General features: G+C 49.4%; 2 protein-coding genes across 2 annotated transcripts; both read right to left on the minus strand.

The window, feature by feature from the left end:
* Positions 1–492: 492 nt before the first annotated feature.
* LOC144161786 (tetraspanin-33-like) lies at positions 493–17,663 on the minus strand. Its single transcript, XM_077692387.1, has 6 exons — positions 17,637–17,663; positions 15,256–15,406; positions 9,335–9,575; positions 5,882–6,164; positions 4,400–4,543; positions 493–1,982 (listed from the first exon to the last, which is right to left on the minus strand). The coding sequence occupies exons 1-6, from the start codon at positions 17,661–17,663 to the stop codon at positions 1,701–1,703; spliced, it is 1,128 nt and encodes a 375-aa protein (XP_077548513.1). The 3' UTR covers positions 493–1,700.
* On the minus strand, positions 9,642–12,525 carry LOC144163270 (uncharacterized). The gene has a single exon (XM_077694149.1). The coding sequence runs from the start codon at positions 11,410–11,412 to the stop codon at positions 10,159–10,161; it is 1,254 nt and encodes a 417-aa protein (XP_077550275.1). The 5' UTR covers positions 11,413–12,525; the 3' UTR covers positions 9,642–10,158.
* Positions 17,664–19,548: the final 1,885 nt, after the last annotated feature.

The raw sequence follows: 19,548 nt of genomic DNA on the forward strand, positions 1-19,548 counted from the left end.
CAGCGCAACGCCTTAGCCACTGAGCCACCGCGGCGGGTAAATAAAATAAGTGGTGCCTTTGCTTAAGCCGTTTGATTTTTTTCTGCTCTCGAGAACCGCTCTGTTTTGCTTCACGCATGTACGATTTTTTTTCTCATGCTTTTCGCTTGTGTCAGAAATTTGCCCTGAACTGTAATTGTTGTCTACACGTGTGCTGTGCTAACTGATTTCATTTATCAGTAAAATATGTGCTGCCCCCCCCCCCCCCCCCCCACTGTAATGCCAAACTGTCGCTGTGCGTACTGTGATAAATAAATAAACAAAGCAAGGTTCTTGTAAAAAAATCACGCCATATCCACGGAATGAATGATGATAAGTGGGGTGAAGCTCGAGAGGGGGAGATCATCGGTAATCGTAACTCTCCCGTGAAAGATTACATCATTAAGAAAGACGTAAGACTGTGTGCGTACATTGTACAACTCAACTTTTATTTTGTTATTTTATTTTGTTCTTGTTCGTTTGTTGTTGTTGTAGGGTTCGTGAGGCTGCAAGCAAGCGCTCGTATCGGCAGGCAAACCCCGATGCAGTGAGAGCTCGCGAGGCGGCTGCAAAACGCATCAAGCGAGCTCAGCCCGAAGCTGCCGACGCGCGGTTTAAGCGCGACTTTCTAGACGAGATATTTAGGGCGAACTTGTGCCCGAACAAGACGAGAGGAAACGAGCAAAGGTCCTTGCGTCTCGTTCGATCTCCGAGAACGACTGCCTGCGTTCGTGGCGTGATCTCTTGCGTGATCTCCCCCTCGCAGTGCACGTGCGCTCGCGCCTCCGTTGGCGAACACAGACAAGCTCGCGCTCCCGGTGCCGAGTTTGCGCTGCCGGTTGCAGCCGGTTCTTGCGCGTGCAACGCGGCCCACTTTGCGACATCTCCGAAAGCATGCGGCGGTCACGTACCACGAGACACAAGGGATGGAAAGACCCATGGCTTTAGGAGCTTCGCCCCTAAAACGTTCACTGGAGCAAACTTGTACTCCGAAATAAACGTAAAGGGACCCTGCAACATCCTTATCAACTTTTTCAAATTCCTAATGCTTTCAGGACGTAGTCAACGAACACATCCAGTACAAATTACCTCAGCCAGAAATATTTGCTCTATGCCCATCAGGTAACTTAGAAACTCGCTGCGTCTTAAGCGAACGCACATCACAGACACGCGCCCACGCCCCTCGCGTTCTCTCCAAGCGTCGTGTAGTCGAGCGCCTCGTGCAGGCACAGCATGCTGTCCCCTCCCCTACGCCACCGCACACTTTCGGAGAGCACTAGCTCGCGCCGCCATGGCGAACCGCTCTCCCCTCCCAATTTCGCGGCACTCTCCTCCTTTGCTTTCTTTCACTCGTCGGTCTTCCCATCGTTCGCTCGGTCACGACGACGCCGACGCGGCTGAGCCCAGGGACGGGCGGCAAAGGGCAGCGCACTAAAAAATAGTGCCCTTCCACTCAGCGAAGAGGGATGACCTGCGAGGCTGGACGCAGTAAAAGGCGTGGTTCGCGGCAATATGTATTGATATGAACGCTATAACTACGCTTCCGGATGAGAGTACATGCAGTAGTTGTGCGCTCACCAGTACATAAACTGGCACAAAGCATAGAAGCGTGAAGATGTTTCTTTTTCAACCTATAAACAGCAAAATCGTTGCCTCTAGAAATCAAGCTCTAGCGCTAACTGTCATTCCGCGGTGTTTTCCGCGCTTGGCTGTACGTCATAGATGCGGTCGTAGATTTTTTCGTAGATGCGTCGAATGATGGATATTTCGTCGACCAGAGCCTGGGTCACCATCTGCACGAATGCGAGCAGTATGACGAACACCAGGCACGTTCCCGTGATGATGGTGACGTTTTCACGCATGAAGCGGTGCGTGGCGTCGATGCAGTTGGCCGTGTGGACGGTGAACCAGGCGTCGTAGTCGGTCTTGTTCAGCACGCCGTGTCCGCAGCTCAAATTCGCCACCTGTGCGGGTGACAACATTTTTTTTTGTTTTAGGCCACTGTAATGGTCGCCAGACTTGGCCTCTAGCGCCAGACAGCGCAAGCGACAGGAAACGAAGCAACCACAAATGCCTCAATACAGGCATCAAATAACATGCCTCAAATAAATACAAATATACATACAAAGTTTTAGCATAATACCCTATTATATAAACAAAATTATTACATACTGCAAAGATGCATAACTAAACATAAATACACGTTTTTCGCGTAACAAAATAATAATTAACAATATAGAACAAAAATAAAATTACTGAGCAACCACACCGCTTATGCGAAGGAAACGATAATAGAGTACACATATACACAAAATAACACGAAAATGCGAAAGAAATTGTTGCACTTCATGTAGAAAATACATTTTTGTTTTCCATCTAAAAGCGGCTAGCGAGGAAGTGCGTTCAATCCTGCCAAACAGTACAGGACGACGGTTCAGGAGATTATAAATTTGCCGTTTAAGTGTTTTGGTACCATAATTCGTTCTAACACGTATTTCGCTAAAGTTTTTATGCCGGAAAATTCCGAAGTTTAACCGTAAATTTCGTCAACCATGCTTCAGGCATATGACTAAAGCTTCAAATTATGAAGTTTAGCGCACCGAAGCTACACCTGGGGCGGTATTCTCGTGTTTTTGTCCGGTTTGGGCCCGTTTGAAAAGTGCCCTTTTTGAGCAAGCCTTGATTGGCTAAAACCGAACACCCGGATGTGCCGCCATGCAAGCACGGCAGAGTTACGAGCCGCGGCTTTTCGGAGCAGACGATTTGGAGCAGACGATTTTTCGTCGCGTTGTTGGTTCGCTGGCGGAACAATAATTGCATAAAAGATCGTTTAAATTCGGTTTAGTTGTTTAAAATGAGTTTACAAGAACGGTTGTGCAAAAGGTGACCCAAAGCCCGCCTACAATGGGACGTACGTCAAAATAAAACAGACACTAAACGGACGCTTCGAATACGGACAAGCACGAGAATACCGCCCCTGGGCTATCAGGGGCGCCGTAGTGGAGGGCTCCGGATTACGTCTGACCACCCGCGAATGTTTACCGCGCGCCAAAATCTCGACACAGGGGCGTTTCCGCTCTTTGTCTCCACTGAAAAGCAGCCACCACGGCCTGGATCAACCCCGCGTCCTTCCGCTCAGCAGCAATGAGCCACCGCGGCAGGTATATTTGACTACAGATGTCACAGCTTCTACGGCCTTATGTAGAACAGTTCAACTTCTCCTTTACGAAATTTGATTTTTTTATTTCTATCGGTTGCCCATAGGCTTAAAGCAGTCTAGATTTTACAAAGTTCTCGATTTAACGGAGTCATTCACGGGAAGAGGGTGTAAACGCATAATAATCATCATCATCATCCTCTCTCGGCGGAGCGCGGGGTTGGTTAAGGCGGAACCAGGCTGTTTATTGACCATGACTGAGCAGTCGATGCGTGTTAACCAATGTGAAACCTATATCAACAGACCCGGAAGGGTCACGCACAACTTTTCATATTTCTCTATATTTTCCTTTTTGTTCATTTTTACATTTTTGTTGCTTCCATTTTATGTTTGCTTGATTTAATGGTTGCGGTTTTACGTCCGGGAATTAATTTATTCTAATTTCAAACAAAAATATTAGCTCCCGCTAAATCAATATTTTTAGCAACACAGCTGCGTTGGTGCCCGCAGTCACTCTCTCTAACTATCGGCAGTGATAATATATGCGCGTCAACACCGCAGCGCGTCCTGAAATTCAGTAAGGAAGCCTCATAACAAGAACACACTCTGAAAGGCAAGCTGTTTTAACGCCATTCACAGTGCACAAAACCTTGCAATTTCCATAGGGCGCCAAAGCGTTTTAAAAAAAAAATTCACCACCCCTTCCTAAAGAAAGTCGAGATAAGCGCGAAACCTACAAGTGCGTCCAACCTTCGCTGAAATCGCGTTCAGTCAATCTTTAAACCTCCAAACAACAAAATTGCAAAGGAAAACGAAGAAGGAACCCAAGCGACGATTTCCAGCGCACTAAGTAAAGGCATCTACGAACTACCTAAATGCACACCGATACGTGGTTGATGAGATAAAGGTATGCATTTGTATACTCCTCCTTCATGATCGATGGCGTGTATTGTCTTATCTAGGACCGTTCCTTTTTCGCGATTTTCAAGTAATCGTTTTAACAAAATGGAGGCCCTGTTTCCCGCACGCGACGTGTGTCTAGAGATCTCATCGTTTACGGCCGACCAACCGCGTCTATGGGGAAATGCATTAGTTTTTGACAGAACGCCATCGGTCCCACTAGGAAATTTTTCGCTTTAAAAATTAATCTCACGCCACGTGCTTATACCCCGTCTGCATTTAGATGCATGTCGCCAGATTGTGCTAATGGTAGTACTGCCTCGCCTCATCGGTGCTGTTCCGCTTGCAGCACGAGTAAGGAACTGAACAGCGCTCGCTGCTGGGATTGGATCGCGAGCAGTTGAAGTACATGTTGTTGTTCCAGTCACGGAAGCTCCTCTGGGTCAGCCCGCAGCACTGGAGGTCCATCTGCGAAAAAAGGTGGCAGTAGCTAAATTCGAGAACAGAAAAAAATACGTTGAAGCTGTGGCAGCGCAAACTGATGACGCCACTAGAATTAGGTTAATAAGCGTGAAATTTCGGACCAGTAGTCCCGTCACGTCACTGCTCTCAAAGCTTTACCCAACAGCATATTTAACAACTTATAAAATGATATTTGTGCACAGAATTAGGTGGTGCACGATCGCAGGCACCGTTTTCAGTAAAAAAGACTCACTAATTTTTTTGGCATTCACGCATGCACTTGCATTATGGCCTGCTCAATCTGCTGAAAACGTTTGAACGAGAGCACATTCTCGGGTTGCAAACTAAACTGACAGCGCCAATTCTGTCTAAGCTAAAAAAAGCTTAAGAGTCTCCCACTTTTATATGTCTCTTAATTTGCACCCAATCCAAATTCGTAATGTTTGATTAGCTCCACACATGCCCACAAACGCACACCTTCTGTCTATTGAACGACTGTCTATTGAAAGTGCACTGCATTCGTATCACGTTCACGTCGTAAAAGCGCATTGTTTGGCTAGTGAGCGCTTATGCATCATGATTTCAACTGCGCGAGAAACACCACTGAACGATGCACGCGGGCCACGACGTGCGCCGTAGTGGATGGCTCCGGATTAACTTTGATCACCTGGTGATCTTGAACGTGCACCGAAACCTCGAACACACGGTTTTCTTTTTTTTTTTTTTTTTTTTTGCTTTTCGCCTTCAATTGAACAGCGGCCGCCGGGGCCGGAAGACACTACATAAAGGCAAAAAACTGTAGTTGAATCCTCTGTCATAGGAATCAGTCAAACACGATCATGTGCAGCGAAATCTGCAGCTGAGCATGATTTGCGGGTCGGTGGCTGTCTTGTAAGTGTGATTGGCGAGGGACGTCCTGCTGGCGGGTCGCTTTGGCAAAGGTGTACTGGCGTTATATCCGTGACAGATATGACTTCAGGGAAATCTTGGTGTATCCGGGCATAAAAAACTTTCGTGTATAGATATCAAACCAGAAAACGAACAGTCCTAAGTATAACGTACTCTTTAGTGCTAAAAGTTGCTTCTCCGCATAAAGACCCTGTGTGCAAGGGTGCACCCTTTACAGGCCGCTTGCTTCATTGTACTGGCGTCACTTCAATGACGGGTATGACGTAAGTGAAATCTTTGTGAATCCCGGAATAAAACACTTTTCTGTTAAATACAATCCGCTGTTGTCCTGCATGCATTTCATCGTTATCCAGTGTCTTATCAGGCGCAATCGGAAGCATCGCGTCGTTGGTCTAAGAAAGATGCTGAGCGAGCATGCAAGGCCCCCCGTCGTGCCTGCACGGAGTCGATGAAGTTCTGCAGGTCGGGGCTGTCGCGGTACCGGTCGATGAGGTGCGGGCTGACGGCGGCCCTGAGCATGCGCTTGAGCTGCGACGGCAGGAAGAAGACGAGCAGGCCCACGATGAGGTTGAGCAGCAGCAGCGCCGTGATGAGCGACGAGTAGGCGTTCAGCAGGCACGTGTTCTCGCGCAGAGCGCCCACGCAGCCGCAGAATGACAGCGCCAACAGGCCGCCGCCCACCGCCATCACGGTCAGCTCCAGCCTAACGATCATCTGGCTGCGGTAGCGAAAGCATCAGCGCAGTCCCCTGGTTTCTCCCAAAGCATAACTACAAATGTACGATTCCCACTACTATAGGAAAGCGAAAAGAGGCCGGTGGTGACAGTGGTGGCGAAAAACAATTGTAGTAGAATCTTGATAAACTGAAATCGCCTAAACGGAATTACCGCTTAAACGGAACAGGGCCTTGTAAGCTGGCTGGTTTTGTATTTAAATGACATAAAAAAAACTCGTTAATCGGAACTAAAATATCCGCGTCACCGTCTAAACGGAACCAGAAATAAAACTTCTTGTGAAACTCATTGGCATGAGGATCAGCTTTTTGCCGTTCAGGCTGTCTCGTTTTTGTTTTTCTGTTTTTCTTCCTCGATGTATTTTTAAAGCCTCGTGGGCCTCGTAAGCCTCGTCTCGTTAGTGGTCAGCCATGTTAGCGCGACGAATGCAACATCGCAGTTCTTGTTCCAATCGTTCGGTCTCGGTTCAAGACCCCGAGGTTACCGGGCTCAGCTCCTGCCGCCTTGTTCGTGCTATTGTGGTGCTTTTCTCGCTTCATTACCGCGTTGCCGTCTTGTAAATTCGGTGACTCGTAAGCACTCGCGAAGTTGAGGCCTCTAGCCCCGGTGGAGATGCAGTTGCAAGGACTCAAACAAAAATAATTGATGCATTTTGTAGTGCACAGCGACTCAGTGTTGCCAAATCAACTTTGAGAATGCTGTGCCCAAACCTCTTGTAGTTTCCTTGCTTTCTGAAAAACTATCAGCTACATTCACCTCCTAGTGCTTAGAGTTCCATGAAATGGTATTAAGAGTGTGTACGCACATAAATTTGCACTTTCACACATCTATCTCAGTAAACAGAACTCCTGTTAAACGGAATTAATTTTTTCGGTCCCTTGAAGTTCCTTTCATCGAGAGTCTCCTGTAATACAGTTATGACAGGTGTGAGCCCAATAGTGGGGCTGTACGTTCGAGGTGGAGCCCCTATTCCGGAACCCCGTTGGTCGAAGCGGCCAACCGGGCTCTCTCGAACGAGGCCTTCTGGGCCCAAAAGTCTGAGCGGCCTTTTTAGTGGTCGTCCACATTGCAGAAGGTTTAGTGGTCGTCCACATTGCACCAAGTGTCTGGCACAGCAGGGCTGTCCTTTTAAAGCGAAAACTTTCTTACTGCGCCCGATGAAGTCCCGCCAAAAAACTGATGCATTTCCCCATAGACCGACCGGTCGACCAAAGAGCTCTGATAAGATTTCTGTACACACGGCGCGTACGAGGAACCGGGCTTCTATTGTGTCAAAAAGGGTACTTTAAAATCGCGAAAAAGGGAATGCTTATAGATACGAAAATATACGCATCGATCATGAAGTAGGAGTGCAATAGTACACGTTCATCTCACAAGCCACGTATCGGGAACATTTAGATCGTTCGTAGAGGCGTGGTTCGTTTTTCGTTTGTGATTTGGGTCTTCGATGGTATGACGGTCGATTGGACGCACTTTCAGCAAGGGTTGCACGCACTTCTAACGAAAGTTTCGACGCGCTTTTGAGGCTATTTTGATGTTAGAAAGCTTTCGCGCTTCTTTCTTTCTTTCTTTCGCACTTCTTTAAAAAGAGACGTTTCAGCTTCCATACGGAAGCCGAAAGGTCTCGTTTTTACGCTTTTAATAAGCCTTTGGTCGGTGACCGCAAGTTTTTAACTATGAACCTTTTACCCGACCAGACGAGATTTCATCAAACCTCAGATCTCATGGTAAATTGTTTGTCGCCCGCCTAGCATCACGGACGCCTGGTTCTTCGGCCCGTAGCATTACTTTTCAATCTATTCCAACAAAGTGTCCAGCCGTGTTCTGTGACGTCTGTCGGCGGAAGGCGGCAGTGTGGGTGGCCTTCCGAGTCCGGAAAGCCGCAAGCCTCGGCAGCCGATCATGCGGAAGACGCAGGGTTGACCAACGTCTCTGGAACGTCGTCACGCTCTCCAAATGCTCCAGGGAGCGGGAAGAGGTTAGGTTTGGGTGGTAGGGGAGGACCACTAGGTGGCCTGTGGTGTTTATACGTTTTGCATCAGAGATACAACTATCCAAGATTTGCGTTCAATCAGGCTTAAGGAATAGCTCTATTGTTTTCAAACAGATGAAAGTCATCCAGAGTAAGTGTACGAGAAGCACCTTTGGACGATTAATTGCCAAAAATATTGCCGCAGCTTGCACTACTCGTGCAAGGCTGGAGAAACAGCGGAGTTGGCGGCCCCTCTCCCTTCGTCGGAGACCCAGCTGTTGCACCTCACATAGATTTCCCAACTTGCCGCTGAAAGCTCTCCATGACTGGAAGGACCGGATCGTTTTGTCCGCAGCCTTACACACCTCTCCCAAAGTGGGCCGCGTTAGCACGCACTAGAGCTCGCGGCAACCGGCTTCGCGAACTCGGCGTCTGTAGCGCGTACTCGGCGTCCGTGCTCCCCACTACGCGCGAACGCACGTAAACTGGCGAGGTGAACAGCACGCGAGAGATCACGCCACCAACGCTGGCCAGAGTGGTCTCGCACGTGGAGCTGGCCGACGCCAGGCGCTCCTCGCAAGCCGCGCGTTAATGCGCGCTCAGTATTTGTGTTTGTATTTTTTAACAGCGAAACTGTTTAGCAAATCGTATTTTTTCGCGTCGGCAGTTAAAAATGCCAAGAAACTGCCCAGCACGCACACGTCAGCGCGGCCCTCGAGGCGGCCACCCGACACTTAACAAAACCAAGAAAATACCTAGCGTTCGTGTATGCGTGCGATCGCGACGACCTCCCAGAGTCCCCTGCGCGCCTTTGTTAAGCCAAGAATGTTAAGCCACGCAATTGTTAAGCCACACTTTGTTAAGCCACGCTTTGTTAAGCACGCAATCCCTCCCTCCGATTCAGATTGTTTCGTTCATTTTCACATGTTCAATCTCATATCGTCTGATGCTTGGGGTTTCTTCCAGGAATCCAGTAGAATCGCTTTATGGGGACGGTATTCGCATCCAGTTAAAGCCTTGCCCTAAATCTGAAGGAGATATGTTTGCATACATGTTTGTGACCGTTATCCTCCCCTATATCTCATGCATGAACCCCTATAAGCTTGTCACGACAGCATGTGCTACGAGGCGCGCGCTGTCTCGCGTGTTGTCGGGAGAGCCTGGAGCGTCCGGCATGCCCACCTGTAGATGTTCAAAACCGGCTCCGAGGGCACGGGCCGCGATGTGGCTCTCGTGCCCAAGTAGGCGTACAGGCCGGTGACGATGAGCACGAGGCCGATGACCCACAGGACGCAGTTCATCAGGATGAGCGGGTAGCGCACCAGCGGGTTCACGTCCAAGTTCACGGCCGCCTGTTTGCACACCGAGCCGGGGCTGATGGGCGACTGGGGCACCAGAGGCCCGTGCGAGCCCAGGAATCCATCTGCGCGACCCAGGTCCCCCTTTCAACATCAAAATGCTACCATAGGATCCATCCATAGCTCTATGTACAACGCACGTGCGTACGCATGTTCGTAGGTCATGGTATACCGATAGCCACCGTTATCCCCATCGTCCTAAAAAACGATTGCGGTGGATGCCTAGATTTTCCAAATTGGGAAGGCCAAAACCTGGGTGGACCTTCAGATGTTGATCTGCTGTTGGACCTCCTGTTGAACTTTGCGGCCGCGTCCGTTCCCACTTGAACGGCCCCTGGCAGGACAGTAAACATCGTAGCCCGTTCCGCCCGCTAGGCATCGCCAGAGCTTCCTGTACTCCCCCGTCGGCCTCACCTCTCAAGGTGGCTAGTATCGCACGTGCGGCAGCGGCCCACCCGATTTTGTGCTGCTGTTTCTCTTTCCTGGCACACGCTGCGTCACCCTTTCTCAAAACTGTCCTCCGACCTTCTCTCGCCGCTGTTGTCTTTCTTTCCAGTCGCGCGCTGGAGGAGGAGGAGGAGTGAAACTTTATTTTTGATCAGAATAGAAGACAGTTAGGGCCTGTGGCCCTCCGCACAGGTGCAGTCCCTATTCCGGGACCCCATTGGTGAAAGCCGCCACTCTCGCCCGTCGAACTAGAGCCCTTTGAGACTCCAGCCCCGAGCAATTGAGCAGGGCCGCCTCACATGCCTCTCTGGTAGGGGAAGGGTTGGGGGATAACGCAGGGTTGCGCTGGCATGCCCACACCATGTGGAAGGTGTCGGACACCTCCCCACAGTGCAGACACCGCCCATCTGTTTTAGGGTCGAAATGCTTTGCTACTGCAGGGCACATAAATGTGTTCGTCTGCAGGCGCCGCAGTATTCGCTCATCGGCCTTGCTCAGACCCTTTGCAGGGGCTGGGTAAAGCCGGCGGTTATCGCAGTAATGTTTTACGATTTCTATAAACCGCAGAAGTGGCTTGCTAATCTCCGAGCCGGGAGAGCATGGGTGAGGCGCCCGGTGGGTAAGCGCTCGGGCAGCCGCGTGCGCGGCCTCGTTACCTCTCAGACCCTGATGCCCCGGAGACCACACAATTTCTTTAGGAGCGGGGTCTACGAACCGCACCACTCGTTTTAAAATTCTGTAGGCCAAGGGTGGTACCGTGCCCGCTAAATAGCCTTCACAGGCTCGGCGAGAGTCCGTGATTATTGTCCTTGACTTCGGGTCCGAGGCAGCGAGCGCTATGGCAATCGCCTCGGCTTGCGTGGAGTTAGGAGCCCGGTAGGAGAGCCCATCGACTTGCTGGTCCCTGTGAATTACAGCGGCAGTGAAGAACCCTAGAGGCGACGGTCCTGCCACATCAACGTAGAACACACCTCGCCCATTTCCGTATTTCCTTTCCAGGGTCTTAGCGCGTGCTTCCCTCCTGCCTTCGTGAGTGTGCTTTTCCATGTTACGCGGAAGTGGATGCACCCAGAGCCTGTGCCGCCACAACTCTGGGAGTTTGCACGTCTCCTCTGGGATGCACTCATGGTTGATTTGTAGGCGATTAAGCAAGTGACGCCCGGACGCCGTTTGTGCGAGTCTAGTGTACTGATTTGTGAGATGAGCCTCTTTCAGCTCTTGATACGAATTGAGCACTCCCAGCGCCGATAACCTGGTGTTGGAGGTAGCCACCGGGAGGTCAAGGGCTCGTTTTGTGGCCTTCCTAATGGTGACGTCAATGCGATTCTCGTGTTGTTTGTTCGTACGGAGGTAGGGTACGGAGAAGAGGATCCTACTGGTTACAAAGGCATGGGCGAGCCGGAGCGCGCCTCTGCCCCGTAACCCTCCGCGCTTGTTGGATACGCGTTGTATCATCCGTCCGACCTGTTCACCTGTTCGCTTCAGTTTGGCAATGGTGGTCTCTGGACTAAGTTTGTTGTGAATAAGCAGGCCCAGGATCCTAATTTCTTCCACTTCTCTGATAGAACCACCTGTTAAAGAGATGCGCGCTGGACGAACCCCTCGAAGCCCAGCGCGTATCTCAACTGCAAATACTTGCCCTCACCCCCACAGGCCTCCACGTCCTTCATAATATAGGCCGCACCCCGCCCCCTGCTCGTCTGAGCCTACAGCACAGCCCGTTTTCATTCGGCAAGCAACAACTCAGAGCCGCGCCCGTACCCAGGCACATGCACCCGACGTACAAACGGGCGCGCAGAGAAGCTGGCGTACGCCACCTCGAGAAGCTACACGGATATTAATCGACCAGATTTAGGGGAAATCCCCAAGGTGAAGTAACTTTCTATGAAGGAAAGTTTGACATTCACCTGAGTGCAGCCATAAGGCTAGAAAGGAAAGCTATACAGCTTTCTCACAAACTTCGCAGTTGAAAAAAAATTTGTCCTGGTCCAGGATTCGAACCCGGGACCACCGCCGAACCGGAGTAGTCGCTCTACCAACTGAGCTAACACGGAGGCTAGCAGTTTGTAGCGCGAGAGCGAATTGATCAACAACTCCAATTGATGAACAGGTGTTAATCGATCAGATTGAGGGGAAATCCCCAAGGTGGAGAAAGTTTCTATGAAGGATACTGCACACTCCTCCCCCTATTCTCCGGCTACGCTAGTCCTCCTACACTTCTGGCTGCATCTTTCCTGCGGCCACTTACCGAAATATGCCTACACCCGAAGCCGAGGCCCCGGCCATCGCCCATGCCATTGCTACACATCAAAATCAGCCTTACCTCCCAATCATTACCGATAGACAGCAAGCCTTCCGCCCTTATCAGGCCGGTCTCGCTCCACAGTAAGCCTTCCCCATGCTATGCTGCCTGCCTCCGGACCAAGACGTGACCATTATCTGGACTCCTTGCCATGCCGGCCTCGTTGGGAACGAAAAGGCTCAGGCCGCAGCCCGCGATCTGCACCACCGGGCAATCCCAACCTCAAGGACCGACACACGGTGCCACCCTCCCACCATTGATGACACGCTTCCTCCCCTCGATTCCGCCTTTTGTTTCATACTGTCCCACTACAGATACACACGAAGAATATACCCCGCCCCACCTCTCCCTCCAAAACACCACGCCACTCTTTACCGCCGCTTGCAAACTGAAACCTTGCATAATCACCCCATCATTACATCTCGCCGTCCCATTTCCGCTACAACTGCCCGCACTGTCACTATACCGCTGACCACTTACCACCTTGTTTTCTCTTGTCCTCACCATCCTAGCCCGATCCAATTCCCCAACCTTGTGAAGCCAGAGGCAGAGCTGACCAGCTCAGCACCACAGCGGCAGCAAGCCCTGGTGCAATGAGCTCTGGACGCAGCTTGGATTCACGGCCTCCTGGACATAGCAGGCTGTACACATCCTCTTGTGCTCAATAAAAGTTTATTCCCCCTCCTTCTCCTCCTTCCCGGCGCGCGCTCCTGTTTTCTATACCTCATGATTTTCTGTACCTCACAAGCCGTTTTATGAAACAAGACATCTTATGAAAACAAGACATCTTACGTTTTATGAAACAAGACATGGCCGGAGCATGAAGGAACGAAAAGCTGAGCACAGGCCATGACATATTGTTGTTAATGACTCCCTCTATTTTGTCCAACCTCGACACCTCGAAACCTCGCCCCCCTATGGGTGCCTTTATTCTCTTAGGTTGTCTGCTCGGTCTGCTCCTTCCACCAACTGGGTGCGCGCCCTGAGAGCGGGTGGACGTTCCGGTACTATTCTTAAGACTCTGCCCCTGTATGGCCCTCTTCTGGACGCCAAAATAAAAACGTGACAGTCACACTTCTTCCTATGCGCGGGATGGCTACGGGCCTCTTCCGAGCCTTTCTGTCTTCAAGGACCGGGGGAGTTTATTCATACGTACATAAACCTTGCATTATTTACCATACCGCAAGCCACGTTCGTCAGCCGAGGAAAGGAGTTACATTCCGAAGATATTATACGGTACACAGAAATTATCGACAGAAATACATGTACAAGAAATCAAAGCCCCTTTCTTAAGCGAAAGGTGGTGAAAACGTAAAACGCGTAGCTTTTAAGGACGCGTAGCTCCTTAAGGAAATAAAAATGAAATGAAGTGAAATGAAATATCAGTTTATCAGTACTATATCAATACACTGATGACGCCGTCCTTGTTTCCTACGCTCGAAATTACACTGACGCAATCTCTTCTTTACAAATGGCAACAACAAAAGTGATTGAAATGGATCAAAAACTACCTTACCGGTCGCACACAATTTGTTAACTTCAATGGCCAAGTATCCACAACAGTTCCAGTCACATCCGGTGTTCCCCAAGGTTGTGTTCTTGCTCCGACCTTATTCCTAATTTTTATCAATGACCTCCCCTCTCAAATTCCCGTTCACGTAAGAATTTTCGCGGATGATTGTATAATTTATCATGAAATAAACTCTGCAGAAGATCATCTTGCCTTAAACAAAGCCCTTGAGATAGTATCAAACTCGTGTTCAGTATGGCAAATGGTACTGAATGTAAAAAAATGAGCTATAATGACAGTAGCAAAGTCAGAGTTCTCATATACCATCAATAGCATCCCACTTCCTAGAGCAAGTCATCATAAGTACCTTGGCCTCACCTTTACTAGCGATCTGATCAGATGGGATGCCCACGTTTCTAACGTTAGAGCAACCGCGCTGAAACGACTATTTTTTCTGAGACCATTCCTTCGGCTGGCACCTTCTGAAATTAAACTGTTAGCCTACAACATATACGTGAGATATGTTCTTGAATATGCGAATATTGTTTGGTTCCCGTACACAAAAAACATATTGCGTAGCTAGAAGGCGTCCAAAGAAAAGCCGTCCGATTCATTCATAACAAGTTTAGGCAAACGGACTCACCTACCAAAGGCTTGAAGAAGCGGGCATGCTAACGCTGCAAAAACGAGCAAGACTAGCACGCCTACGATTCATGTACCAGTTACGCCATAAGCAAACCAACATCGATGCCTCCAGATACATTACAGGTTAACAATCACGACCCACGCGTAAGCCGCACCCCGAAATACTGCAAGAATACGCATTCCGCACGGAATGTTTCAAACGCTCATTATTCCCAGCAACCATAAAGGAATGGAACAGCTTAGCAGCCATGATTACTAGCAGCAATTCTTTAAATATTTTTTCACCTCTTGTTGAAGCACATTTGCGTTCGGAACCCTAACATTGCGCTATTGTGGTAATCTTTGCAAAATCGATTGTTTTTAGGCTGTGTTATTTTGACTCTTTCGCACTGTAATCATTTGGATGTAGTACAATTATTGTCAGAACTTTGTTGTTAGAACTTGGTTAGAACTTGTTTGAATTTGGTTGTTAGAAATTGTGAGAACTTGGTAGCATCAATGTAACGCGTATCCTAAACGATGTATAACTTACGGATGTGTTTATTGTGTGCTTTTATTGTGTGTTTTCCGATGTCCTTCCTGCGAAAATCCCGACAAGGGATTGACAGTATTTTTAAATAATAAAAAAAAATACTGAACAAATACCCATGATATCAAACCCCGGTCAAAGAACAAACTGTTGGCCCCATCTTACGAAATTATGACTACAAAACCTTTTTAAGCAGACCCTTAGCACAGCCTCAGGACGCGCGCCATTAAACGATGCAGCAAATTTACCGCACAGAAATTTCGATCTCTGTACCGTTTCGGGATAGCACGTCTCTCTGCGCGCTCAACTAACCTTTTGTCTGGGTTGCAACAGAGACACAAACAATCGTTTTGGGGCCGGTTTCTTCAGCGCCAACGACTCCGAGCTGCTTTGGCTCGACTTCGTCGCCCACCCTCGGCGCACATTCTTGGTCGAGGAAAACGCGTCTGTGGTCCGGCACGTCCTGCATTTATTGACACGTACCCAGTCTTTGTGAAAGCCGGACTCAGGTATGTGTATGCGTTAGGACGTCACCTGGTCAAAGCAAATCCAGCAAAAAAACACCAGGCTGTGCACTTAACGGTACTTACCATGTTTGACTAAAGGAATGAAAGGAGCAGAGGCGTCGTTACTGTTACGAATCCGAAGAAATTCAGCCCGAACACCGGCTTGGCTTTGTAATATTAATCTAACCTCATCGCCTAAGTGTCCAATGTGTGGTGAGCTTGGTGACGTCAGAACGTTTTTCATGGATGGCACAGTGCATTAAAAGCCGCCACGCTTTCACCCTTCGACGAAAAACTATTCCCAAAAGGACACTGGATCGCTAGGAGGGACATCTTGCGCCTAGTCCTGAACATTTTCAAGGACACTAACCTCTGTGACCCTTCGCTCGCTCGCTCGCTCGCTCACTCACTCACTCACTCACTCACTCACTCACTCACTCACTCACTCACTCACTCACTCACTCACTCATTCACTCACTCACTTCACTCACTCCCTTCACTCACTCACTCACTCACTCACTCACTCACTCACTCACTCACTCACTCACTCACTCACTCACTCACTCACTCACTCACTGACACACTCACTTACTCACTCACTTACTCACTCACTTACTCACTCACTCACTCGCTCGTTCACTCACAAGATGCACAGTTTTGTTATAGACGCCTAAGGTGCACATAGCTCTGTCTTCCGATCGCGTGACGTTTAGAGATGGAAGACATGAAATTCCGCAGTTCACACGCACCACCTCACCCAGCCCTCCCTCTCGGGACAACACTATGGCATCGCTATGCCCCTATTCTGAAGTCAGCTGGGAAAGAGGAAAACCTGAGCAGGACGTAAAGTAACAGATTGAAGCTTCGCAGTTGCATCAGTATCACAACAATTCATCACAATTCATCACAACAAAAGCACCACAACAATGCAGCAGCGACGTCTCGCATTCCAGCATCATGAACACCAAGAACTGTTTGCCAAAACTTCCCTGTGATTGATTGGATTGATTGATTGATTGATTGATTGATTGATTGATTGATTGATTGATTGATTGATTGATTGATTGATTGATTGATTGATTGATTGATTGATTGATTGATTGATTGATTGATTTAACGCGTTGACGCTACACAGGTGATGAGGCACGCCGTAGCGGAGGGCTTCGGATTAATTTTGACCACCTGGGGATCCTTACATGCCCCGAAATCTTGTACACATGGGCATTTTTGCTTTTCGCCTCCATCAGAAAAGCGGTCGTCGCGGGCGGGAATCGAACCCGCGTCTTCGTGCTCCGCAGCGCACCTTGGCCACTGAGGGGATTCTTTGTCTTCTAAGCTTTATCGGTATACTGCTTTCCCTCTAACAAATACGTTTGGGAAATCTAAAGCTGCTTTTATGCTGTTCTGAATACATATGGATTTCTTAGGAACAGCACCTTCCCGGAAAACGGCCACAACTGACGTTTTCACACATGCATCCGAAAATTTAATTTTTACCGCTAAGGTGACTTAATAACTGTCCAGAGTTTAATATCATTTATTACTACGGATTATTTCCCACCGAAGTTCTATAACGAATCACCTGACGCTGCCACTCTGCATGGCGATCCCGAACACAGCTGCAAAAAGCTTCGTAATTCGAATTGTTTAAAACAAACGAAAAGCGAGCTTACGCGCCAAGATTGAACATTAACAACAATAAATTTCGCACAGCCGATAACTAGGAACGACGCTGGACCACAATTTGAGAGCGGTAGCAATTCAGTATTGCTCCTGCTTGTTACAGAATCCTGCAGTGCCCCCTTACCCCCTCCTGCCATTTCTATCGGGTTTGCACCTCCTCCTAATACTGCCATGCCCGTATCTCCTCGGAAAGATTGTGCCTGGCTCTCCCGCAAGTACAAAAAATGTTCCAGCCACGCAGACGGCCCCTTGCCTTCAAGTCTAAAAGATTTCCAAGGCCACTCTGGCCATTGTCAAGACAGCGATGCGCCGCCCTGCACCTTTCAGCTGTCCTGGACCTAAGTCACCGACTGGGAGATGAATGCTTCTCTCTCTTTATCAAAATCTCCAGTCGGGCTGGCACTCTAACTGTGTGCTGTTAAGAAAACCAGTTCCCAAAAACAGGATAGTCAGCTAGCAATTCCCGGCGAAGAAATAAAAGCGATATGAGATGCATCTCCTAACCTCCAGGTCCTTGCTGGCCGCCTGCATCTTCTGTTGGTCGTGCTGGAATGCCCTTCGCTTGAGATGCTGATGATGATGCTCCTTGGTGAATGGCAAATACCCAAACAGGAGATAGGCCAAACATCAAGGGTATGAAAAAAAGATCTTATTTGTTTACGGGCTCCTCTGTATAGAAAATTTAGAGCGGTTGAAAATCGGTTTCAAAACAAAAATCCAACATAAAAAAAGAGAATTGGGAAGACCTAAAACCAAGCACAGTCGTGGACAATTGAAATACGAATCACGGGACGCACGGCCGAAGATACCGGTGCCCTCACCTGGCATCGGCCAGTGAAAAGAGACGGACATGCGCAGTAGAGGTGTCGGGAGCGAGGGTGTGTGTCCCACTGTGAAATGGTGCCCTCTCCTTGCACGCATGCTGGTCTTGTCGCCATGCCGCAAGAGCGCTGAAAACAATTCTGTTAGCCATGCGGTGCGAAATAATAGAGAGTTTTAGCAGTCCGTCTGCTCCATCGTGTAGGACCTTTCAAACAAATTATGAAATTTTAAACAAATTATGAACAGTGAGGGCCTCTGTTCTGGCAGTCTTGGTGCCAAAGGTAGCTTAAGAGGGTTCAACGCTGGTCGACCCCTCTCGACATGTCGTAGACACTCGAGTCACGGCCCGGGGGTTACAAAGAAGGTCCCCTTCACCCCGAGTAGTCCGAGTACGTGGCGCTGGGTATACCACCCCCAAGTGCAGGAAACAAAAAATACCTTAACATAAACACCCTAGAAAGTGGTGGGGAAACAGCCCCGCCGGTAGCGTAGTGGCCATCGCACCAGACCGGTATTCTGGAGGTCGTGGGTTCGGATCCCACCCGGCGAGCATTTTTTCACCACTTTCTTTCTGACTCAAAAAATTCTTCATCTGTTACTATGACCTACCGCATTCCCCCCTTTGGTTTCTGGGGTTTTCTTGACTGCCAACTCTTATTCAATCCGACCAATAAGGCTATGTACCGAGCCTGAAGTGGTGAAGAAGACGACGGGGAAGCGGGGCGCGTGGAGAATAAAGCGTACTGTTCGGCTACCCGGACCGGCGGCTTGCCGACGTCGTGCCTATCCCTGAATACGCGGTCCATGGCAGCGCGTTTTCATCGCCTGCCCACGCGGACGTACCGGTGTTTCATGGATTTCAGGACGACGCTATTCGCTGGGTACAGCTAATTGACAGCCTGACCGCCTGCCATGCGTGGCCTGAGAAGATCAAGCGGTCAATCACTGAAGAACGCCTGCGCGACGCTGCCCGGGGCGTGGCATCTGTACAAGGGAAACACGCATTTTACCTGAGCAAGCTGGAGCGGGGCTTTGATCGCAGCGTTTGGTAACTTCTCAGGTACCTACGACGCCCGCTACATGGAGATGCGCAGCCGGTACCAAGGCCGCGGAGAGGACATCAAGGTCTACATCTATGACAAGCTCCTCGTAGGCTGCGGCCTCCCTTGGCTATCTCCTGCAGCGAGGCAGTACGTCACAGATGGCCTTGCTAACCCTGCCCAAGCTGCAATCCTCGCGTTGCAGCCGCCAGATTTGAGCCTGCAAGATTTTATCGATCTGGCTGTAGAACTGCAGCCGAGTGCAACCCGGCAGGCACAGGGGCCTCACCTACAGGCATCGCTGCAGACCCCGAAGGTCACAGAAGGCGGGGAACCGCGTCCAAAATTCCCCGAAATGGCGCCGAAAGGCAACATTCCGTTCACCGCTCACTCCAACTACCGAGCGGAGCGCTATTTGTACCCACAAGGATGCCATAAGACAATCAATATGGGTACGCCGAGCAACTCGTCCGCGGTCGCCTCTCAAGAATCTGTTAAAGAACCAGCCATCGTTCCAGCTCAGCCCGATGAAGATGATCAAACAGACATGTCGG

This window comes from Haemaphysalis longicornis, unplaced genomic scaffold, assembly GCF_048455015.1.
Source record: "Haemaphysalis longicornis isolate Haplotype H1 unplaced genomic scaffold, Haemaphysalis longicornis Haplotype H1 scaffold_12, whole genome shotgun sequence".
In the NCBI taxonomy this organism is placed as follows: domain Eukaryota; kingdom Metazoa; phylum Arthropoda; class Arachnida; order Ixodida; family Ixodidae; genus Haemaphysalis; species Haemaphysalis longicornis.